At 40.2% G+C, this 25,888-nt stretch overlaps 1 protein-coding gene across 1 annotated transcript in view; it reads right to left on the bottom strand.

The window, feature by feature from the left end:
- Nucleotides 1-25,888, bottom strand: part of CTNNAL1 (catenin alpha like 1) — an 862,216-nt gene that overhangs the window by 572,822 nt on the left and 263,506 nt on the right. Inside the window, exon 2 of the mRNA XM_085606809.1 lies at nt 17,722-17,911. Coding sequence (XP_085462935.1) covers nt 17,722-17,911 — 190 coding nt within the window. The remainder of the gene's footprint in view (nt 1-17,721; nt 17,912-25,888) is intronic.

The raw sequence follows: 25,888 nt of genomic DNA, 5'->3' as shown, positions 1-25,888 counted from the left end.
GCGGTCAGCTCACGGAGTCGAAGAGCGTGAGAGAAGCATGGTGTCCACGGCGCGACCGGTGCACAAAGAGGCAGAAAAGGGGGTGGGGGATACCTATGTACCCTTCCCCCTGCCCCGCACACCGGACGTGACGTGGGACACCCGCGACCTAGTGGGGACTCCTCCCCCGGCCAAACCCCCACTGGAGAAAAGGGGGGAGAGAAAGGTGGGGAGGTGGGAAGCCCGATGCCACTACAGGGCCGCCCTCTTGAGTGGCCCCCTGTGGTGGCCTCGGGCAGCCGCAAACACAGAGTGGTTAGCAATGAGGGGGGTCATGCTGTTATCTGGGGTATAAAACCTTAATGCAAAATAAGAAAAATAGATACCTCTGGAGATAGGAGACTGTCTCGGTTTCCTCTTTGTCTAACAGCCTCCAGTTAAAGTATATGGAAAATGCATCCAAAATGCCCTAATTGGCCCATTGTCATTGCAAAGAGAAGCGCGCAGTGATGCTGTTGAGAGAAAATAGGAAATAAATTCCGGTTCGGGGGCTGTCTCCTTCAATGCGGACTTATCTAACTTTAATTTAATATTCCACAATCACTGGCTGATCGCATATAATTCACTCAGAATTTCTGCGGGTTTGCCTAAGCATCCTGGCACGACACGGGGTCATTTAAATAGATCCAATACCTGCTTTTTATTCCTCCTCTCACTCTTTGACATTATTAACATTTTGACTGCAGACCGTCCAAATAGCACAACACAATTACAGATATGGTTTTAAGTGCCCGAGAAAGCGACGGCTTAGTGAAATTATTTTTTAAAAAACAGCCTTGCCCAAAATCCAAAAAAGACTAACTGGCAGTTTGTAAGACACTAAACACAAAATCGATTTATGGGCATTCCAATCGATTAGACAAACGGAAATCTATCCCAGACATCACAACATTTAAATGTTTAACCAGCTTATTTGTTAACAAAACTTTTTAATTTAAAAAAGTAGAGAAAACAATAATCTGACCACGAACATTCTGTAGATATCAATTGAAGATAATATAATTATTTCCACATGGTAAGGGATAATGGCAATGATGATAGTAATTATAATAATGAATAATTCAACACACCTTTGACATCTATAAGGTGAACGTGGTTCACGAGACAGCTTTTGCAAAGGCTACCTTGAAAATCCTTTTTAGAAATAAATTGACTTTTGCAAATCACATTTCCCCCTGAATACTATGTTAATGTGCCTCTGTCAGATGCGATTCAGGCCATTCAAGAGAGTGATTTTCATTTTAAAAAGAAATCAGCGATGGCTCATTTTTTACATTTGTATATGCAAATTTTCTAAAATAATATGCCATTTATCATTTGATTTGCGTTGACCCGAAAGCCCCTCCTGGCCTCCTTAACCAACATTTCGGGATATTTGGATCTTCCCCTGCCCAGGTCCGTTTACAAGGGGCTTTTTCGCATTTTTATGAGGCATTGTATGGGGGTGGCAGCCCTCTCGGCTCGTGGCACTTTGGCAGCCGAAGAGGAAGTGTTGCTCTAACGGGTATTATGTTTATTTGATAAAGAAAATCAATGGAAGTGATTGTAAATCACCTGTACACTTCCCATGCAGACCTCTAACCACCTGCACACTACTGATTCACTCCTACAATTACCCAGGTAGTACTCATGTAGTGCAGCAATCACTCTGTCACTTACCATGCACTCCTCCAATCACCCATCCAGCAGAATGTACTTATCCAATCACTCCGCCAATTACCAAGCACTTAGAAATTCACCATGTACTCTCATTGCAGCACTGTAATTATCCCGTCACTACCCATGTACATATGCAATGACCCAGGCACTAACACGTGCACTGCTACAATCACCTATGCACTACTGATACACTCATCCAATCACACAAGCACTAGTGATGCACTCATTCAATCACTTATGCACTACCCATGCACTCTTTCAATCTCTCAAGCTCTACATATGAAGCCATGCAATCATCCAGGCACTACCATACACTTATTGCTCTTTTTAGGTCTCGGGACCATCCGGTCGGCAGACCGGAAGTCCGGAGATTTAATGACTTGGGAGAAGAGGGGCTTGAACCCGCCCCTCTTCTGCCCTGTTCTCCATTGGCTGGCCTCGTAAATGATGGCCAGCCATTGGAGAAGAGGTCCCGTCACTCCAATCCTGCCCCGTCCTTTTCGGATCGGGGGGCGTGTTTTTTGCGAAAAGTCTCAGGGAGGAGACAACAGCAAAACACGCCCCCGAATCCGAAAAGGACGCTCCTCCGGTGGTGTGCCTATCCGCTCGATGGAACGGGCCCCCTTCACTCGTCACTCCTGACAGCCATTATTGACAACATGTCAATTCCAGGATCTGAAAGCAGCGGGGGCCGGGCGCGGACAATCGGCATGCGGACGTGGAAGTGTGGGGCGGCTTAAAGATGGCGAGAGATACACTCAGATACACATATTCATTTGCATTTTTTTTAAGTGGCAGCAAACACTCCCTGCGCCCTTTAACGCTGTGCGGCTCCCGGTGGAAGCGAGCGCGACGCTGCTATCTGCATTGTGCGGCGGGAAACTTCCTGTGTGTATTGATCCCTTGCTGAGAGCACTGTCCGTCATGGGGCTGCTTTGTCTGGCAGTCACTTCCATTTGAATTTGACTGACTGAGGGAGCCTGGTTTATTTATTTGTAAAGGACAACAAGGCTTTTCATTCATAATTCCGGCAGCGGGGACGGGTGCTAATGACAGAGCCCCGAATAATGAGGGCGCGCGGTATTCAAGGCAGGAAGGAACGCGGCCGGGGGTTAGACCCTGCTGAACACCGAGCAATGGAGCAAGTATGCAGTGGTAGTTACTCCTCCGACTGTTAGGATATCAGCAAAGACCCATTATGGCAGCTAACAGAGCAGGACATCCCCAGATCGGATAGATAAGCAATTGGCTACACGTGGCACGCCTGGGGGTGGGAGGTGAGGTGGGGGGAAAAGTTGGGGGCGGTTTACAATGTTCAGCAGGGAGTCTACGGCCTAATAGATACCTTGATGGACTGAATGTGATGTAAGCTGTAGTATCTTTATTAGGTAGATAGTGGGGGTGGGGGCCTTGGTCCATTAGCACGGCGCTCCAGACTACCTTGGATATGTACGTGCAGCCCATCAAAGGGTACAATTGAATGTACGTAATTTACAATATTGACGTGCCTTATTGAATGTCTGTTTAAAATTCAATAAAGTATGCTTTAAAAAAAATAGAGGCAACTTGAATAAAATAAGTCTCTGGCAGCTCTGCCGTTTCTCCTGGAACCAGCCCAGTCTGTGCCTCACTGCCGAGCTACGCTCACATCTTCTGGCGTTTTTCATGTTTCAGATAAACAGTACAGAAATTAAAACATTTTAAAGTTAATTTTTACAGTCCAAGAGATGACATGTTCTTAGCGGATGAACAGCAATCTCTCTTGCATGGCTCTGTGGATGCGTTCCATAACAGCACTGGACTCATGGCAGGCACACCAGAGGGAAGGGGTTGGAAAACAATGGAAGGCAAATGCTTACGCAGTTGTAGATATCTAGCCAGTATTTCAGCTGAGCTGCCTTTTTTACAATTTTGCGTCTATCTTGCCTGTATCTGAGTGAACCCCCAATCTTTAGTTGACGATAGCTATAGGCCATTCGCCTGGATTAGGAGGTGAATGGTGACAGTAGCACAGGACTTTAACTGCACCCTTTAGGGAAACCACATACAGGCACCCAACCCTGTTTGAGGTTGACGCAAGTCAACCATAACTGTGCTCCCTTGCCTATGCGGAGGTGTGGCTAGTATGCATGTGTACCAAGGAGAGTGAATGGTGGTGACACAGTGTGAAACCGTACACACAATGGTGGTTTCAGGGCAGGCTTTCTTTTGCCCAGAGTATATGAAATCAACTCCTCAAAATCTAGGCTTACCTGTTGGTGATAGAGGCTTTCCATCCCCTTTTATTCTTGTGTAGGTTTGCCTTTCTAGAGAGAAACGTCTTCTATTGCTAAATGTTGTCTAGTAGTAAGCACTCTTATAGGTCTCCGTTTGGCTGGAACAAAAAAGAGTTTAATGGTTTAAAGTGCGCTGACCTTGGATACCTTGTGTTAGAATCCCAAAAAATGGAGTAGAGATGTGCTTGCTCCAGATTGGCGGAATTACTGTTAAACAATGCAAAACCTTGGTTGACTGAAGATTTTACATTCTAGCATCAAAGGTGGATAAAAGTACAGTTTTACCAGCTCGGAGGGGTTAAGATTTTATGTGGGCTTAAGGGACAATCTTGATACCAGTGTTGGCAGATACATACATAGGAGCAAGACCTTCGCTGACGGACTGCCCTCCGTCAAGGTGAGGACAAGCCTGGATTGCTGGAACTCAAAAACATAAACAAAAATAATGTCATGAGCAATGCCAATAGCTCCAACTTTACCAATGCCGAGACCATTGCATTGTAAATGCTCGTTTAAACAGATTAGGTGGTTCTGACCAGAACCATTTTTTTCTTCTTTATAATGTTTGTGTGTTTTTTGTTTTTTAACTATTTTGTAATTTTTGGGGGTGTTTAAAAAACAAAAACAAAAAAAACAACAGAACAAAGAGTCCAACTTTGCAATTAAACAGTAATTGAAGGGAAAAAAAATTAACATGCGTGGTTTCTTGCGGCAGAAACCACAGCTTCCACAGACTGCTCGCCAAAACACACTACAGCATTGCACTTGATGCAGAGTTGTTTGAGATTTCCGAACTCGATACGGATATCACTGCTGATGTGCTCGGTCAAGCACTAGTCTCAAGCAAAGTTCCCCTTCTTGGCACACTGAATTTCTATAGACTCACACACAAGGATACCGCCATTCTGTCACCAGAACAAGACACCAAAAATAGAACCTAATCCAATGTTCATATGCAAAAATCAATGTATTTTATTAAAAGCTAGTCATATAGCTTTATACAATCACAAATTCATACACCACAAGTTAAAAAATTAAAAACACAAATAAATGTACATAATCATGAATACTCAACAAACAAAGACATGGGGAGAAGTGGTAAGAAAAAATGTTTTCTTATCCGCAAAAGAGGGAAGACATATGATCAAGATCCACTCCTTTCCTAGGTAGTAATGCAAACACTTAATAGTTCGGAAAGCAGATGTCGATAGAATCTATAGTCTTCCTTCTAGACTTGCGTCGACGCGTTTCGGTGGGACTCAAAACATAAAAGACCACCTTCTTCAGGACAAATATAATACTCTCCCATGGAGTATACGTGCAATCTGAATCAAATAACAAAATATCAACAATAAATACACATCCAACATTTTACACATCATAAGATAAAACACTATTCTTGTATACATGGGCATTTCTGTCCAATTACATTGATTACATTCACAGAAACAGGACTATACTACATATTACAAAAGTGTTGTTCTCCTGGTGACTCCTCATACAACCAACACCAATCATAATCATCTATTTACCTGTCGTCCTGTGCTCATGTAGTCACCTGATTCAGGTATTTAAAAGCAACAACCAAATCTGGAAAAAGAAGTCCAAAAATGTATCTTTATCTTATAGGACAATTAAGAACCTCCATGCTTTTAAATACCTGAATCAGGTGACTATATGAGCACAGGACGACAGGTAAATAGATGATTATGATTGGTGTTCCACAGTCTTCAATTGTGGAAGCAATGAGACTCTATTTTAAAGCACAAGTCTCTCAATTCTTTTAGATTGATAGCTCAAAATCCGTGCGACTCCATCTAGTGTTGTTGGTAATGTAAGACAAGGAGGCAAGGACCCCTGAGCAGTCACCATATCTTTTCGTATTATCCAAAATTATAAGGTACATACATATAGTATTTATTATCAACCTGTTTCGTTGAAATAGAATGTAAAAAGGATGGCATAGTTTGCACTGTTTGTGATCTTAATTGATCTAATTGAATGAGTTGTATGAGGAGTCACCAGGAGAACAACACTTTTGTAATATGTAGCATAGTCCTGTTTCTGTGAATGTAATCAATGTAATTGGACAGAAATGCCCATGTATACAAGAATAGTGTTTTATCTTATGATGTGTAAAATGTTGGATGTGTATTTATTGTTGATATTTTGTTATTTGATTCAGATTGCACGTATTCTCCATGGAAGAATATTATATTTGTCCTGAAGAAGGTGGTCTTTTATGTTTTGAGTCCCACCGAAACGCGTCGACGCAAGTCTAGAAGGAAGACTATAGATTCTATCGACATCTGCTTTCCGAACTATTAAGTGTTTGCATTACTACCTAGGAAAGGAGTGGATCTTGATCATATGTCTTCCCTCTTTTGCGGATAAGAAAACATTTTTTCTTACCACTTCTCCCCATGTCTTTGTTTGTTGAGTATTCATGATTATGTACATTTATTTGTGTTTTTAATTTTTTAACTTGTGGTGTATGAATTTGTGATTGTATAAAGCTATATGACTAGTTTTTAATAAAATACATTAATTTTTTGCATATGAACATTGGATTAGGTTCTATTTTTGGTGTCTTGTTCTGGTGACAGAATGGCGGTATCCTTGTGTGTGAGTCTGTAGAAATTTAGTGTGCCAAGAAGGGGAACTTTGCTTGTGACTAGTGTCTTTTGGTGCTCTACCCCTTTTTGTGGTACGGAGCCCCTCTCTTCTCTTTTTTGAGTGCTCGGTCAAGCAGCCTGGTCATCATGCTGCGCAGCTTCCTGGGCGCAACGATGTTGTTTGCGCGCCAGATGCCAAGGATGTATTGTCTGGTGCTGGACGTCCCACAGGAGTACTTCCTTTCACTTCCTCATGAGAGCACCTTTGGACAGAGAGTGCAACTAACTTTTCTTGCATTCACCTTTGTCTGTCCGTCTGGAATTGTGAAGAAGGCCCAAACTTTTCTTTTTGTAATAGGTTCCTCCAACACTTCTTCTTCCTCTGTTAACAAGTTAACTTCAGTTAACTTTAGTTGAAGAAGCCATTTTTTAGATTTAAAAAAACCCAAAAATGTACAATTTGGAGAAGCAACACAACAGGTGTGTCTCCTTAAGATGTAGAGGAAGTAATTAACAAAAAAAGGGAGGGGGTCCTTCACATTCTAGAAAGAAAACCTTGTAAATCAATCAAATGCTTTCTTTTCAAATCACATGGGGTTCGCGCAGCGGGCGCGCAATCGCCGCGCACACGGCACGACTTCCGGAAAACATTTAACAATAGTATAACTTTATTCCAATTAGAAATATATGATTTTTATATTTAGTTTAGATAATCTCTTGCTTTAATACACATATTAAAGTTCTATATATATATTTTTAAAACAAACATTTTACGGGCGTCGCGCAACCGGGGCGACCGAATACATAAGTGACATAACACGGGGCCGGAAACGACCGGCGCGACCGCATACGTGAAGTTACGCGGATCCGGACACCGCGCACCCATCGCATACCAAACGCGCATTCACCACGACTTTAGTAATGTGGCGGCTTGAATCCGCGCACTCACCGAGATAGGTACACGATCGGTACGCAACTCCACTGTTTTAAAAATATATATATATATAGTTTAAAAAACAAAAACATTATTTTATTTTTACAACAAATAAAAAGCTATATAATTGGTTTTTTTTTACAAATAACAGTTACAAAAGATTTCTTTAAAAAATCTTTGAAAATCACAGAAAAAAAACAAAATTTTCAGAGACGTTATACTTAGAAATTAGCATTTAAAAAACCTTAGAAATTCACTGAAAAAAATATAGGTTTCAGGGACGCTCTAGTTAGTTGGACATTTCACTCGTACAAAACCAGAGAAATTCGGCCGTTATAGTTAGTAGAGCTAACTATAACTCGCGCCCTCGCAATGCACTGCTGATGACGTCACATATTATATCACTCATGACATGGTCAGTGACATCACTGATGACATCTCAAATGACATCACTGATGACATCATCCATGTGATAATCTGATGCCCCCCACACCCTAATATAACCTTTGAAACACCCACTCTAAAATACAGACTACCATTTTCGAAACCATAGACACACCAATACCAGTTACTACATACGTACTCACTGATTCTTAGGTCTACACACACTTTCACTCATTCACCCATACAGTAACTCATACATGCAGTCACTCATCAATACAGCACTATCATATTCACTCATTCACCTATACATACACTCACACACCGCCACATATCCATAGACTTACTAACACACCTCCTCAGTCAGGCAAAGAATCAATCACACCCATTTACTCACCTATACAGATATACACAGACAACCTCACTTAAATATACAAATACTAACACAAACTTACTCTCTTATACAATCACTCATACAAGCAGACACTCATCCATACAGCCACTCTCACAATCACTCACTCTCATGTATAGTCATTTATAAACCCCAAAACTCACATATACTGTCTTTCACATATGTAGTTATTCACACATATACCACTGGGACATTCATTCACTCACCAACACACCCACTCACCCACCCATACAGCCCTTCACAGATCCACTCTTTAACCCATACACCCAGTGAATCGCCCACTCACACATCTAAGCACTGAGTCATCCACCCCGCACCCACTCACAAAGACACTCAGGTACCCATACAGATACTTAAACAACCAATCAATAACCCATATAGACAGTCATGTAGCTACTCACCAACCCATGGAGCCGCTTATACACCAACTGGCAGACTTATACAGATATTTACACAGTTTACTCACTAACCCATGCATTCAGTAAGATACACTTAATCAGTCACTTATACAATCAGTCATGCACCTACTAAATCATCCATTCAGACACTTACACGCCCACTCATTCTTCAATACACTTTGGCATATATATATATATATATATATATATATATATATATATATATATATATATTACCTGCTGGCGGTCGCCAGTAGGTAGTTATAGTTAGGACCGTGTTTCCATAGGAAATCCGCAACATTCTATTTGGAACAACTTTGGCGCCGGTTAACGAATCATCGCGAAATTATTAAAATAGGTGGGGCGCTCCGCTCCGCTCCTTCCCTGAAAGTCTTGGGGGGACTCGTCAAGCGGGGGCTGAGAAAAAGGGGGGTCCCAAAACGCGTTTTCCCCATGCATTTTTCCATAGGACCTTTAGACACAGCTACAGCCCGAACGGCTGAACAGAATTACTTGAAATTTGGCAGAGAGGTAGTCCGCAGGTCAAGGATGTGCCTTTTGTAGGTCTGGTGTAAATCTGTTCAGTAGTTCCTGAGAAAATAGCATTTAAATCAATATATATATCTGTAAGCGCACTCCGCAGGGTGTGCGCAGGGTGAAAAACCAGAAAAAAAAATAAAAAATAAATACATAACTTAGCATTTAAAAAACCTTGCAAATTCACTTAAAAAACCATAGGTTTCACACACGTTATAGTTAGGAATTAGCATTTAAAAAACCTTGCAAATTCACTTAAAAAACCATAGGTTTCACACATGTTATAGTTAGCTGTACATTTCACTCGTAAAAAACCAATGAAATTCCACGTTATAGTTAGATCAGGTAACTATAACTTGCGCGACCGCAATCCACAATGTGTCATTTCAGATGTCATCATTGATGTGAAGAGTGATGTCACTGACCATGTCATGAGTGATGTAATATGTGACGTCATCAGCAGTTTATTGTGGGCGCGCGAGTTATAGTTACCTGATCTAACTATAACGTGGAATTTCATTGGTTTTTTACGAGTGAAATGTACAGCTAACTATAACATGTGTGAAACCTATGGTTTTTTTAAGTGAATTATATATATATATAAAACATATTTAAACTTTAGAGAAACACACAGTCACTGGATGATGTCATCAGTGATGTCATCGGTGATGTCATTTGAGATGTCATCAGTGATGTCACTGACCATGTTATGAGTGAGTTATAGTTGGCTCTACTATCTAGAACGGTCGAATTTCTCTGGTTTTGTACGAGTGAAATGTCCAACTAACTAGAACGTCCCTGAAACCTATGTTTTTTTCAGTGAATTTCTAAGGTTTTTTAAATGGTAATTTCTAACTATAACGTCCCTGAAACCTATGTTTTTTTCAGTGAATATATATAAAGCACTGATAATCACATTGTGTGGATGTATTTGGTTTTCAGTTCAGTGGATGTTTGTTCTGCATTTTTTTATATATATATATATGCAGAACAAACATCCTCTGAACTGAAAACCAAATACATCCACACAATGTGATTATCAGTGCTTCGTGTTTGTGGTCCCTGCCTCTTTATCTTACTCTTGCAGGTTCTTTCTTTTCCGCGAGTTTTCCCTTTGTCACTGGTTTTCCATTTTTCTCTTCCTTTTTGTACCCTTTTGCGTTTTTTCCCATCTTGCTCTGAATAATCGCTTGTTGAGAAAAATGTTCTGCCAGCGGGCCCCACCTGCAACCACCGGGCTTAAATTAAACACTGCTGTATTCATGGGTAAAAAAACTGTCAAAATTGAAAATTGTAAGCCCTGCATCTTAAGTAATGTTATGCCTTTCAGGGACAGTGCAAATCAACCCATGAGGCAACCATAATGGTAGGGAGTTTTCTGGTTTCTATGACCTTATACCAGTGAGCTTTGTTTACGCTACTCAAAGGCTAGCATTTTTATTCGTACCTCCACCAGGAGTGAGTAGAGTGTTTTTTTGTAGGTCTGATGGGATCTCTCCTCTGCAGATCTTGGCAACTTGATTTTGGAGTCTTTCCATTCTATTAATGAGTGTACCTATTAGTCCTGGGTAGAAACTGTTGTTGGAGTGCATTAACCGAAGGCTCTTTTCAGCTCCACTCAATGAACTGTTAGAAGGAGGTGATGCAGCTTCCAAAGGAAGGAGAGATAAACATTGATACTTCGGGCCAATGCATTAACCTTAGGGGGTGAAATAGAGCTCAGAATCTAACAGCATTCCCAAGTTCTTCACTTTCACAGTTGAAGGAGGAGGTGGACCTAATTTCGACAAATGAGCAATTAAATAAATGGCATATAATAAACATACAAAGCTTGGTCCACACTTAAAAACAGTTAAGTAAATAAATACAGCAGTACCACACTTTAACAGAACCATGTAGAAATAAGTAGTATTTTTGTACATGTTTATATAATTTTAGAATTTGTTTGAATCAAGCAGCTTGCAGCAAATGTTGCACTATGTGGTCATACATCTAAAAGCGCAATATTTTTTTTTTTTTTAATTTAAACCTGATGTGACGTGTGCAATCTTGTTTGAATCATAGTGGGAGCTTCTTTGCTCAACTTTAGAGTGAAATGACTCAACTAAACCTTTCTTAAATAGAACTCTGCTGAAATCAGGATGGACGCCCTCATTCCTACTTCCTCTCAACCCACACCTTCTGCAACTTACCGCAGCAGCTTGCCGGACCCGCTGCGTGGGTCCCGCTTCGCGGGTGAAGTCAGCGGGTGTTACCAGCGGGTGTCATCAGCGCCTCGGGACCTGTTGGGGCCAGGATCGTGAGGGGGGGCCTTTGGAGTTGAGCAGGGCTGCGAGCTGTGTCGCAGGGACTCCATCACCCAGGAGTCCCTGCTTGACTGACCCACAACACCTGGGCCGCTCTCCCTGCTTGACACGCCCCCCGGCAGCAAACTTCAAAAAGCACCACCGAAGGCATAGCTTTGGGAAACCTTTCTTAAATAGAACTCTGCTGAAATCAGGACGGACGCCCTCATTCCTGCTTCCTCTCAACCCACACCTTCTGCAACTTACCGCAGCACCTTGCCGGACCCTCTGCGCGGGTCCCGCTTCGCGGGTGAAGTCAGCGGGTGTTACCAGCGGGTGTCATCAGCGCCTCGGGACCTGTTGGGGCCAGGATCGTGAGGGGGGGCCTCTGGAGTTGAGCAGGGCTGCGAGCTGTGTCGCAGGGACTCCATCACCCAGGAGTCCCTGCTTGACTGACCCACAACACCTGGGCCGCTCTCCCTGCTTGACACGCCCGCTAACCTTCTTTCCTCAGTATTTAGTTGGCTCACTGAACCGCTGCGCGGGAGCGCCCGGAGCGAAGCACGGGCAAAGGGCGGACCGTCTGAGGCCGTCCTAGGACGATCGAGGACGGGCCGGGCTCACTCTCTTTCTTCTTGTGCCTTGAAGTATTTATTTTTAACTGCTTTGTTTCATCCTTTTATAAAGTAGTTCCATGATGGCCTTATGCTCTGGAAAAGGTAGGCAGGTTACTATGAAAACGAGTAATGTTAAAGTAACCGGAACCCTGGATGATTTTATAATTCGGGCAACTGGGATTTTGGAAAAAGAAATCGCACTTACTGAAAAGCGATTATCATTAGACCTGGTATCTGGGAAACGATCCTCATTAGGACGTATTGGTTCCATAACTACGCCTGAACAAAGCATTGTAATTGACCCTGTAGTCACCCTAAATCCCCCTATTAATCCTGTCTCTGTTTCTCAACTAACATGTTCTAACGACCTGGCTGATGATTTAAATGCAGACTGTATATCATCAAGTGCTGCTAGTAGGGATAGTACTCAAAACTGTAATTTGAGTCTTATAGTGCCCACATCAGCACAACCTCAGGTTTTAGAATCCGATTCTGTAGTAATTGAAACTATAAAAACTAGTAAACGGAAAAGAGGAGGGGGTCATAATAGGGGTAGTAGAGCTAAAATAGCTAAAATTAATGCTCTTCGAGTTGTGGCCAAACCTGCGAAACAAAGGGGAACTTCATCCGGGGATGTTATACCCATAAACCATTCTTGTTCAAATGATGAACTGCTTCTTAACATTGAAAAGCTGGTTAAAACTCTTTTGATGCCTTTATTGGAAAAAACCCAAATAATAAATTTGAAATTGGACCAATTAGAACACCTTACATCAGTTAATACGCATTCCCTTGACACATTGGCTAAGAATAGTAAGGCCATTGAAATTTCGGGGGAAAAATGTACTGCTATAAAGAAAGTGGGTCCAAAAAAGCCAATAGGGGTGTTACAAATGGCTACAATTGCTGATCCTGCTAAAGCAGTTTCACAAACAGCTTCAAAGAATACCACTTTGATAGATGGTGTAGGAGGTCAGCAAAAACCTGCAGCGGTTGCTGCACCTGCACCAAAGCCATCGGTACCTAAGCAGGTGGTTACTACCAGGCCTGAGGTAACATCACAACAGGGTCTTACAAATCAGGGGGAAAAAGCTCCACTAAAGCGGACAGTCTGTGTAAATCTACCTCCTGACTCCGCCCCTTTTACAGCAATTTTGACGGGAGTGCCAGGGGTCAGACCTAATCAAATGGAATCAAATAGGGATCTTAGAAATAAAGTAATTTTTTGGCTCAATAAAAATAGACCACTTCCCCCTACCTCTAGAACAGAAATATTAAATGTTAGAAGGGTCCCTTGGGTGGGTCCAAGTGATAAAGACCTGGAGGGGGATTGCATTCTTATAAATTTTAGGGATAATTGGGTTAAAGACTTTATTTGTCGTGAACCTAGGTTTGGTAGATTGGGGGATATACAATGTATAGGTTTAGAATATTTTTACCCCAATCTAAAGCATGTTGCTTTCCATCTACCCCAGAAGTATCCTAGAATGCGACTCCAGGGTGAGGAATATCTTGGGTGGATACCAAATAATATTCCTCTGAGAAACCGTTTTGACCCATTGATGGGGATGGAGGGGATAGACTGACTACCAACTAGCCAAAAGTCCGTTAAGCCATGTGGTGAAATGGGTAGTTCTCTAGTGGAACATAACAGTGAAAGATTGAGGGGTAATGCCAATAAGGTGGCATTAATTTGCATTGCATCGAGTGAAAATTTTGTTGAGGCAGAGGATTGTGATATTGTAAACAGTGTGTCAGATTTGCCTGCCCCTAGGTTGGATGTGGCCACGTATATAGATCAACCAGGTGATTCACCAGGGAAAACAGGGTTTCGGTTGATTTCGTGGAACATCGCAGGTTTCTCTAGGAGGTTACAGGATGAGGCTTGGCTGGATTATGTTGTAAGCCATGATATCATGTGTCTCCAAGAGACATGGAGTAGAACTGACCAGGATTTTGACGGATTCCAATCATTTAAAGTATTAGCTGTGCCATTACAGGCAGGCAGAGCTAAAGGTGGGATAATGACCGCTATTACTCTCAAATGGAATAATTTAATAACATCTAAAATAGTAGATACTCCCTGGTATCAATTACGTTTGCTAGAATCTCTGTTTTCCGTGCCCCTGCTGCTGATTAACTGGTATTACAATGTTTTTGACAACCATGATACAGCTGTAATTGTGAGTTTGCAGGAGGCTATATCCAAGGTGCGTAGTGATCTACCTTTGTTATTCACTATATGGGTTAGCGATTTCAATTGTACCCTGTGTAAATTTGGTGGGTCAAATGTGTGTGGTTTGGTGGACCTAAATGAGCACCCTATCCAGCATTTTAAGCATACACCTCAGGGTGATGCGTTAAATAATATTATTGTAATTAATGACTTATGTATAATGGAATCATGTGTTGCCCCAAATTTACTTCCCATACCAACCTTTCGGGGTGCTAGTGGTTCTATGAGTGTTATTGATTTTATTATTGTGTCCAGTAGCTATTTACATTTTATTGATAAATTTGAGACGCATGCAAATCCGGCAAGCGATCATAATCCTTTGATCTTAACTTTGTGCCCCCCCCGTTGCAACAAGGCATCCAATCTGGGACCAACCTGTAAGATATAATAGGAATCAAGGTGTTACCATGAAGTGGGAGAAAGTAGATGCAATTGGGCTGGAGACGGAGATTTTAAGTGCCATTAGTTCTGTAATCAACCACAGATCCTGAAAATGTAATTATGAATTTCGAAATTCTGTGTGGGAATGTGGCAGAGCATCTTAAAAACCAATGGTCAATAGACAGTCCAATGCCTTTAAATGGTTTGATGCTGTGTGTTCTGCAACCCAAAAATCACTAAAAAGGGCTTTGCAACAAAAACCAAGGAATAAGGAGCTGGTAAGAACTGCGAGAAGCGCATATAGAGAGGCAATTAGAAAACGGAAGCTGGATTTAAAAACCTTAGCCTGGGACAACCTAGAAAAAGCCTCAGAGTTAAAAGACAGTAGGCTTTTTTGGGAAGTGGTAAATCGTCCCTTATTTTCTAATGATGGCAAGGAAAATATGGTGATGCAGATAACGGGTGAGATATGGGAAGCCCACTTTGGGAATATTTTTAATCCTAAATCAGTATCCCTTTTAGGCTTGCAGGATGATACAAAGGATGTGGACTTCCCGCTTACAGCTTCCTTGCTTAGCTCGTCGTTTACTCTTCGGGAAGTTGAAGATGCCCTGAGGAAAGGCGTACCACTAAAAGCCCCTGGCCCTGATGCGGTGCCGTTGGATCTTTTCAAACATAATACTGTTGTATAGGCCCCTTTGTTATTGAACGTATTCAAAGCAGCTTTGTCGGTCGCATTCCCCTATCCTGGAAGGAGGCAGTGGTGGTGCCTATTTTCAAAAAGGGTGACAAGTGCGACCCACGATGCTATCGCCCAATATCATTAATTGATGCATCATGCAAACTATTGGGAAGGATAATTTTGGCCAGATTGGAGACGTGGGCAGACTCCGTGGGCCTCAATGTGAACTCTCAATATGGGTTCAGGAGAGGGAAGGGAACAACCGAACAGTGTCTAAATCTGGCACTAATTATGGGTAAGTACATGAAGGCCAGGGGTTTTTCTATCCACCTGGCCTTCATGGATTTATCCAGTGCCTTTGACACTGTTTGTAGGAATAAACTATGGCGGATGATGGAGGACAGACTACATGCGGCTACAACTGTGACAATAAGATTCGGGCCAGGGGGGGAAAAAACAAAATCTATCCCCTCAACTGAGGGTGTACGACAAGGCTGTATATTAGCGCCTTTTCTGTTTTTAGTCTATACTAATGGCCTGGAAAAGTTCTTGTTGGAACATTGTTCGGATTTCCCGAAGGTGAACGGCAAGAAGATACCTATGTTATCTTATGCCGATGATACGGTATTAATGACCCTAAAGCGAATAGTATGCAGACCTGTCTGGAAGCATTTAATAATTTTATGCTGGATCTGGAACTAAAGGTAATCTATTCAAAATCTTTTGCAATGGTCTGTGGCCCTAAAGGGACAAAAACCCGTAAGTTCATGGTAACTAATTTTACCATTGACAAAGTTGATAATTTCAATTACTTGGGAAATTTATTTAACAAGAGACTGAGCTGGGTCCCTTTGATGAAGGCGCGTGTACAATGTACCAGTAGATCTATAGAGGGTTTATTTCGTTTTTGTAGTAAATTGGGACAAAAATCAGTCCCATATTTAAAAACCTTGTATAGAGCAAAATGCCTATCTGTGGCCACCTACGGGGCAGGGGTCTGGGGGATAGAAAGCCCAGCCATTATCCAGGTCATGGAAAATACATTTTTAAAGCGTTTATTGTCAATTCCATCAGGTTCATCTAACTGAGATGGGAATGGAATATGTGACTGACATCATCCGCCTTTCCCCTTTATTATTATGGGGTAAAATATGGTTATCGGAAGACCTTCAGCTCTCCAAAGATATCCTGCAGGACTGCAAAAACCTTGAACATGCAATGCAGATCCCATGGCTTTCATACGTTAGTAATACTTTGCATAGAATTGGTTTGGGTCACTTTTATGATAACCCCGAAAAAATGCAGGGGGACATAAAAACTCTGATTAAAATAAGTTATCGTAAAAGTTTAAGTATGTTACACTCAGACTAGTCAACAAATTGTTTGGGTAAATCGCAGCATCAATTTTACTTAACATTTACTACTAATGTGCAATGGCGCTTTTACCTGACAAGGTTTAGATTAAACACTCTTCATTTTCTTCTTGCCTTTCCAAAACAAGGGGGTTGGTGTGAGAGGCTGCCCCCCTGTTTTTGCGACAACAAAACTAGTCAATGTACTATTCACATTGTCCTTTTTTGTTCTCTTCATAAGGAACCAAGAATTAGGTTTATTAAGCCTATTCTAAAAGGGCGACAACCATGTAATTATATAGAGGGTTATGACTATTTGTTAACGCTATCATCTTCTGGAATATGTTGTGCCAAGTTTTATACGACTATCACTCCAGATTAGGAAACGGTATTGTTAGTTTGGTTAAAGACCTTCTTGCTGCCAGTGCAATAAGCACTAAAAAACCAATGTCATATGTTGGTCCAACTGGTTATATAGAATGCTAATAATCTCTGTTATAGGGCGACTAATATGGTTTTGCATTGTAGGTTTCCATTCTTCCTGATAAAGGATATGTTAAACTTGTATAAACTTTGTTTTAGTAACAATATGTTTTTAAATTAAGGTCTGTATACTTTTATGATTCTATCTTTTTGAATCGAATAAAGTTTATGAATCGAATCAACTAATTTGGGAGCAAGCAGCAATTGCCTAATCAGAGCTACAACTATGTTAACAAATACTGCTGATCTCTCATTAGGTGCTCTAGGTAATTCCCACAGAGGTGGTTGACAGAAAAGAGGAAGGTAGGCTGAGGTTGATAGGTAAGCATCTAAAGTCATATGACAATGCATGAGCAAGTATGTCATTTTCCTCGTTTCTCTTTCACAAGTGAATATGTACAAAAAGGCTCATGGTGTAACAACCATAACCATACCTGCTCGTTTGGCTTCACTGCAGGCAACATTCATTTCTTCCTTCAGTTCGCGGTTCTCATTGGCTATGGCCTCGCCTACCGTGACAAATCTTCCAACCGCCTGGTTTACTGCCTGACCCACCCGTTGAATAGCTTGCAGTGTCTTGTCAGACTTCTTTGGTTTATCTTTATGGTTAATGAGCGTTGTGATCTGTAAAAAAAAATACAAAAGTTTAGAACATTAGGGTAACATACTTTTTTTTAAAAGACCCAAACAATTGCATATTGCAATTTCATTTACTGCATTTTTTATGCCCATTCAATACTAAATTTAACAAATGATATTTGCACTTTCAGTTTTGTACTAGAAAAAAATATAGAGCAAACTGATTCCCCACATTTTTTTTACAGTATTTACATAATGGGAAACGGAAGGCATTCATTTTCGTCACTTTTAAATTTCAAAAGGTGAAATCAACTTTGAGCCCTGTTTCACTATTCAACAAATAATAACATGAATGTTTAAATGATGAAAGGAAAATGCCCTCCAAAGCACCAGGTTAGTAACCCTCCCTGGTGTGTGTATGTTTATGCATCTATGTATGTATGTATCTCTCTCTTTCTCTGTATAACTCGCCCCTTCTCCATGCACTAGGTATACCCTTGGATATTACACAAGTTATAGCATGTGAAATCATTGCATTAATTAAAACACTTATGACATATGAAATTATATTTTCACCAGATCACAGTCCAGTGGCTAGTTATAGTTAATGTAGTGTGGTGAGTGAGGTGACCAGGCTGTGCACCGAGGTGCTCAAGTGATCGAGTGATAGCAATTCAATGGTGATGCGTAAGTATAAATGTAAGTTACAACTTATAGTAATTTGAAAGTAATGCATACATGATACATTTAACACAACTATAAGCTGTGAAAATCTTATGCGTGTGCAGCTTCAGTTCACCTTGTCTCAAATAAGAAATGGATAAGTGCATAAGTGGTGCGTAAATCATAACTTTAAGAGATAACTATAACTTTAGAATTTCTAATGTTTGTGTAGTTTAAGTTGGGTTTGTTTACATAAATAATCCTTTTTTTACTATAACTTAGCTTTAACTTTTGTTTTTTGTGAATTTCAATGGATTTTATAATGTTAGTAACAAATTTGTTATATTCGAACAGTTTAGTCTTGTGGAGTGAAGTGTTATTAAGTGGTGTATGGTGCAATAAAGTGGAGGATAGTGTTGTAAAGTGTTCCTTTGGTAGAAGTATATTGTGGTATGGTGGAGTGGAGAAACCTGGCATGAGGTATACTGGAGTGGCATACACTGGAATGGCACACAAAGGAGTGGCGTAGGGTGGAGTTGAATATATTGGAATGGCATAAAGTGAGGTTGGATACAGTAGAGTGGCAAATATTGGAGTGGCTTAGAATGTACTGGCATACAGTGCGGTGGAATACAGTGGAATAGCATAGAGTAGAGTGTGGTAAAGTGAAGTTACGTTCTGTAAATATTGTAGAGCGTATTTGTGTAAACTGTACTGGCGTACAATGGAGGGCTATACACTGGAGTGTTGTACAGTATAAGGGCATATATTGGAATATTGTATACTGATATAGCATACAGTCGAGTGGCATACTATGGAGTGTGGTACAGTTAAGTGGCGTACACTGGAAAAGCGTAGATTGGAGTGCGGTGCAGTGGACTGCCATACAGGGAGTAGGGTACAGTTCAGTGGTGTACAGTGCGCTTACGCAAAGTTGAGTCTGGTACAGTGTGCTGCTTTAAAGTAAATTTGCGTAGTTTAGTGGCTTATAGTGCACTGGGATACAGTGGGATAGCATAGAGAAGAATGTGGTAAAGTGAAGTTACGTCCTGTAAACAATGTAGAGTGTGTTCACATACACAGTGCTGATGAATGGTGGTGTGCTATACACTGGAGTTATGTACAGTGTAGGGACATATATTGGAATATTGCATACTTAAATAGCATACAGTAGAGTGGTGTACAGTGGAGATAGGTACAGTGGAGTGCTATACAGTGAACTGGGGTACAGTGGTGTAGTGGGCTTACGTAAAGTTGATTGTAGAACAGTGTAATGTTGTAAAGTAAAACTGCATAAAGTAGAGTGGGGTATATTGGAGTGCAGCACAGTGCAGTGGTGCAGAGTGGAATAGTGTATACTACAGTGGGGTACAGTGTAATAGTGTAGAGTGCAATAGCATATAGTGGAGTAGCATAAATTGTAGTGCCATACAGTGGAGAAACATAAAACTGAGTAGAGTTCAGTGTCATAGCATAGATTTGTAAAATAAAATTGCATACAGCAGATTGTGGTACAGTCCAGTGGCGTATACTGCATTTCAGTACAATAGAGTGCTGTAGAGTGGAGTAGCATACACTGGAATAGCACACACTTCAGTAGTGTACCATCAAGTTGGGCATAGTGGAGTAGCATACAAATGGAATAGTGTAACGTGGAGTTGTGTACAGTGGAATAGCTTACAGTTGCGAACAATATAGATTAGAGGAGTCCAGTAAACTTGCATACACAAAAGTGTAATAGACTGCAGTTGTGAACAGTATAATAGCGTAGAGTATAGTACTGTAGACTGTAGTGGCATACAATGGAGCTGGGTGGAGTAGAGTGGAGTAGCGTACACTGGATTAGCATTCAATGCAGTGCCATATACTGGAGTGTACTAAACTGGAGTGGCATACTCTAAACAGCATACAGTGCATTGATGTAGAGTCAACTGTTATATAGTGGAGGGGAGTGGCGTAAAGAGGAATGTGTAAATTAAGTAAGTATACAGTTGAAGTGTGTGAAAAGATGTCAATGTTATATCTCTGTAATATATTTTAACATATGTAAATGTTACTTTTTCTGGTTGAAGAGGTAAATAGCGCAAGTAATGTTAAAGCTATATGTTGTGTAATACGCAGTTATATATTGTGCTATGGAATATCGCGGTAAGCTCATGGTATACCACAGTACATGGAGCTAAGAACTAGTTATGTGATTAGTTAATGGCTGTGTTTATGAAAGGCAAAAATCAGCCATGTACTTTTTAATCACAATTTTGCTTTGTTGCAGCATTCTGGGTTAAAGACTTAGACATAGTTAATATTAGGTTTTATTTTTATTAACAACCTATTACTACTTTATTTAACTGGCAATATGTTAACTTTTTTGTTTATAAATTTGTATATATTTTTGTAAAGTTTGTCCCTAATAACTAATAACTTTGCACTCATTTCACGAATGTCTGCCAAATTTTGCCGAGCTGTTGCACCCGTTTCATTGTCAGAGGAGTAAAGGTTCTGCATGATTTGGTCAAGGGGGTTCACAGAAAAAAGGTCTGGTCCCAAAATATGCTTAAATCCAATGTATTTTACATACACTTTTGTAGTTTGTGTAGTGCGAAGACCGTCATTCGGATTTCGGCAAAATTTAGCAGGATTACATATCATGGTGCACAGATGGTTATTTTGGAAAGTGCAGGGAAGTAGTGTAACTATTTTATATGGTTTAAGGTATTTAAACTAAGGTATAACTATTGTGGAGATATTTTACTGAAACCTGGGGGTATTTCACAGTACTACCAAGGTATATAGTGATCACAAGTCATGAGCTGAATGGCTAAGCACTGTGTTTACAAAAGTTAAAGGCAGCTATGTTGTTTTTAGGTACACTTTGCCCGTGTTCTGCACCACACCTTTTGATGTAGGTAACTATTAGGTTTGGTATCATTTCTGTAACTATTACTACTAATAAAGTGGTAATAGGGCAAAATATTTGTACATTTTTATATATATATATTTTAAAACATAGATTAGAGCGGAACAACTGCGGTATCCCAAAAACATTTTGTACGGTTAACATTTTTTTTGTATAAATTTCTATAAATTGTTATACCAGTTTACGGCGAAGTGTTTTTTTTATTTTAAAGTAGAGCGGTAATTTTAACTAATTAACGCACTATTCTGTACACTTATTGTGCATACATAAATATGTAAACAACTGAAAATATATTTTAGCATGCTATATTTATAAAATATACTGTCTTATAGTGTATTTCGATTTTCTTTTCATTTTATTTTTGGTACTGCGGTTTCCAAATATATCTCAACCTACATTTTTTTCCCCTACCTATAACCACTTTACTAAAGTGGTAATAGGTATGGGAAATATACAAAACAGAATACTTACTGACATTGAAAGACGTAACACAGAACACAGGGAAACGTGAACCGAAAACAAGATGGCTGCCTTTAACTTTTGCAAAGACACTCATTAGCCATTTAGCTAAACACTTGTCATCACTATAAAACTCGGTAATAACATGGTACTACCGCGGCCACAGATATCACGAAGTTTAAAACACTTAAAAAATACTTACCCTACTTAGCTGCTATACCCCCACGCAACCATCTGTGCACTATAATATATAATCCTGCCAAATTTTGAAAAAAAGTGAAAAGTGAACTGATAGATTTTGTGCTACGTGAAATACAAAAGTGTATGTAAAATGCATTGGATTTTAAGCCTGTTTTGGGGACTCCCCCTTTTTTTCTTCCACCCCCCCCCTTGACCAAACGCCTCAAAACCTCTACTACTCCCACAATGAAACAGGGGCAACAGGTCTGCAAAGTTTCGCAGATATTCATCAAATCGGTGCCAAGTTATTAATGGGCAAAAATCCCTATCTCTGGTCACCTTAGATACAACTAGAGAGTGGCTATTGCCACTCTGTAATGATATATAAAACAATTACAGTAAAACTATACTTAATCACACATAAAAGATATTGCAGTTTTACCACAGCTATACTATTCATACACAAATTACAAGCCACATTGGGCACATCTCAGATATAAAAGTTGAATCCATTATGCCAAACGTTATAACGCTCAGCAAACTTCTTAACTTTTGGTATCAATAGTTTAATTTGTTGCCCTCGTGGATCTCTACAGTGTGCTGATGAATTTGTATCCACACCCAATTGTAGCTAAGGTCTGTTATATTTCAAATGTGCTTGGCTAAGTCTCTCTAAAAAGAGCACGTCATAAAAACATCAGCATCATTCCTACCTAAAACATACTTCCTAATTTTCGCATCCAAGATCCGTACCAGACTTTCATGTTAGCGTTGCTAATCAGTCTGCTTGCTTTATTCAGGAACTTCAATTATGAATGTGGGTAGTGAATCATGTTAGGTATTTCCTTTTCAGACACCTCCAATCAATCTGGACCAGGAGAGAGAACTTAAGGTTTTTTGCTTTGCATGATGGTACCACTGCCTCTATTGATCAATTCCCAGGTCCTACTCAATCAATGGCTTTGTAGTGGGTGTTTCAGTCATCATCCACCTGGTTATCCACTGAAGTTGTGCCTATAGGTAATAATATTCAAAATCCAGTGCACCTTATGCCGCCCTCTTCTAGTACTATCTTGAACATGCTTAGCACTACCGATAACATCCCAGACTCCAAATTAAATCATTCATCAACATGTCCATTCCCTGAAAGTTGTGCTCGGATTATAACGAGCAGTGTAGCAAAATAGTACAATAGTCTAGATAAATTCACCATTTTGGCCAGCCCCAGCTTTCCCATTGTGGACAGAGGGATTTATTTTTCTAAAAGAAGACTCTTCATTTTAGTGTCACCAAAGTAACTCATGTTTCCAGCAACTGTGTCCTCATCGGTGTGAGCTTCCCTTCCATGTTTAAGAGAAGTGAGTAAATGCTTCAGTCCTTCGTGGATAAAAGCAACAGGCAGCAGGAGGAATCTCGGGGATCTCCCACACCTCCACTTATAACCCATCAGCCTACACTGAAATAATATTGAGTAAATGCAATTTTCATTCTCATAAAATTGTTTCATAAGAAGTCTACTGTAAAAGAGGGAGAACGAAAATAGTTTCCAAATATTCAAATTTGTCATGCACAGCAGGAGTTGTCAACCGATGAAGGGTTGGGCGAAGCTTATGCATCCAACCCCATTTGGAGAGGTCACCCGCAGTGGGTGTGTGGGTTGGAAAACTGTTGTACATGGTGAACAGAAATCACTTATAAGCAAAGGTTAAAGTCATTAGTTTTGGTTAGAACACCTAATCATAATTTAAAAAAAAATATGCAGTAAATCATTGACAAAGAGCGCGAGATATGCTTACAAATTAAAACCGAATATCCACTGAAATTTCAATGTTGTGGTTAGAACTGCAATTCTTAACTCACACTAGAGCCATACAAACCATATCAGGTACACAAATGCAATGGTTATAATCTCGTAATATTTATGTCAATAAAGAACAACACCTAAAAACACAAAGTAATAACAAAATTAAACCAATAAATAATAGTATTTCATTGCTGTCTTTTTCACAATGTTTTGAGTTATTATAATTGCATCTGCCACATGAAGGGTGAGGCTATGAGCTTTACATTTGGCATGTGAGTTATGGTTTGTATGGCTGTGAGATATGAATTGTGGTCCTAACCATAACTTGAGAACTTCGGTGGTTTTTCAGGTTTAATTCATAATCATAACTGCACTTTAACTGTGGTTTTAAGTGAATTTCTGAGACCTTTTGCTATGTACACTATGTTACATAAAGAGTTACCCAATAGCGATAGAAATTTGCAAGCACTCATGACGCATCATCATGTTTAGTGAGGGAGAGCATGCTGCTGTTTAAAAAAAATATTATTTTCCCTACATTTGTACCACTTTTTACAGAAAAGAGGTTTCCACAATATAATCGAAGGATTACCACACACATTTTATTAATTGAGCACCTTTACTTCTGATCAAAGAACAGCCATTGCTGTTCAATGGTCTCTGGCCCACATATCTCCAGATATCAAGCCTTATTCCAAGGTCTCAAACAGAAAACAAAAAAAAGGCTTGAAAGGAAAGAAAAAACATGATCTAAGTCTACTGCTCATCACTGATTGGTCCTCAGATGTAGGCACTTTTGCTCAGTAGTGTACAACCACTGTTCTGTTATGCTTTTTACAAACCTTTTGTCAAAAAGTTAACCAGCATGCTAAATTGTGAAACATGCCTAAATAATTATTTCTCTAACATGATAGTAAAACTGAATCCAACACATGCTTTACATTGTGACAGTGCTTCTTTTAGGATGAACAAATGTCACCTTTCATAAACAAAAACGTCAAAAGAAAAAGCAAACAAGACTATAAATTTCCTTTCCTAGTATTCAACACCACAACAAACTCCTGATGAATATCCCTACTTTCATATATTTAACAGAATCTACTGATTTATTTATTGAAGAGTTGTAAATAGTGCTGGCAACACTCGAGGGAATCACAGAACTTTACATCAATAACATCAAATCACACACTGAATTTAGTAGGAGAACAGCTGAATCGAATCAGATCACATCAATGGTTGAACAAGAGAAAAGAAAAATAACAAGGAAGAGAATTGGGAAAAGAGACCCTGTTGTAATTGGGTGATTGGTGTCTCGCTAGGTGAGATGCCATTTGAGGAGGAGATCCTTTAGCTGTCTCTTGAGGCTCAAAAAGGAGGGGTTCATCTTAATGTGTACTAGTATGGAGTTCCAGATTGTAGGGCATTTCTTGAAAAGGAACGTGCCAGGGATTTTTGTTTGTGGGCTTCGGGTAGAAGGAGTAGTAGGGTATTGGAGCTTCTTACGTTTCTCTTAAGACCAGCCTTTTTGAATTTTGAGGGAAGGTTAGCTGGTTTCCTGGTGTGGGGGGCTTTCTGAGTAAGACTAGTAGTTCTGAAGATGGCGCGAGCTTCAATCGGGAGACAATTAAGTTACTTCAGGGCAGGGGAGATGAGGTCACATTTTTTGATTCCTGTGACCATTCTGACTGCTGCATTGAGAGTAGTTTTAAGGGTTGCAAGGTGGGATTTCGCAGTGCCTGTGAGGGTTGCATTCCCGTAGTCCAAGCTAGACCGCACCAAAGCTTGTGTGGCAGTTAAGATCATTTGGCTGTAGTTAGGGTTTGAGCTTGTTCAGAAGTTTCAGGTTGTACAAGGCACTCTTTGCATTGTTCTTGATGTGGTCTTTCATGATCAAATTTGGGCCCAGAGTGATTCCCAGCGATTTGGCAGAGGTAGCAGTTGAAAGTGTCTACGGAGTTTAGCCATTCTTAAATATGGGAGGACTGCCCTGTTTTTGATA

The sequence above is a fragment of the Triturus cristatus genome, chromosome 5_2 (genome assembly GCF_964204655.1).
Source record: "Triturus cristatus chromosome 5_2, aTriCri1.1, whole genome shotgun sequence".
NCBI lineage: Eukaryota > Metazoa > Chordata > Amphibia > Caudata > Salamandridae > Triturus > Triturus cristatus.
Note: the sequence above shows the minus strand (reverse complement) of the source record. Positions and strands in the feature narration are given on the sequence as shown.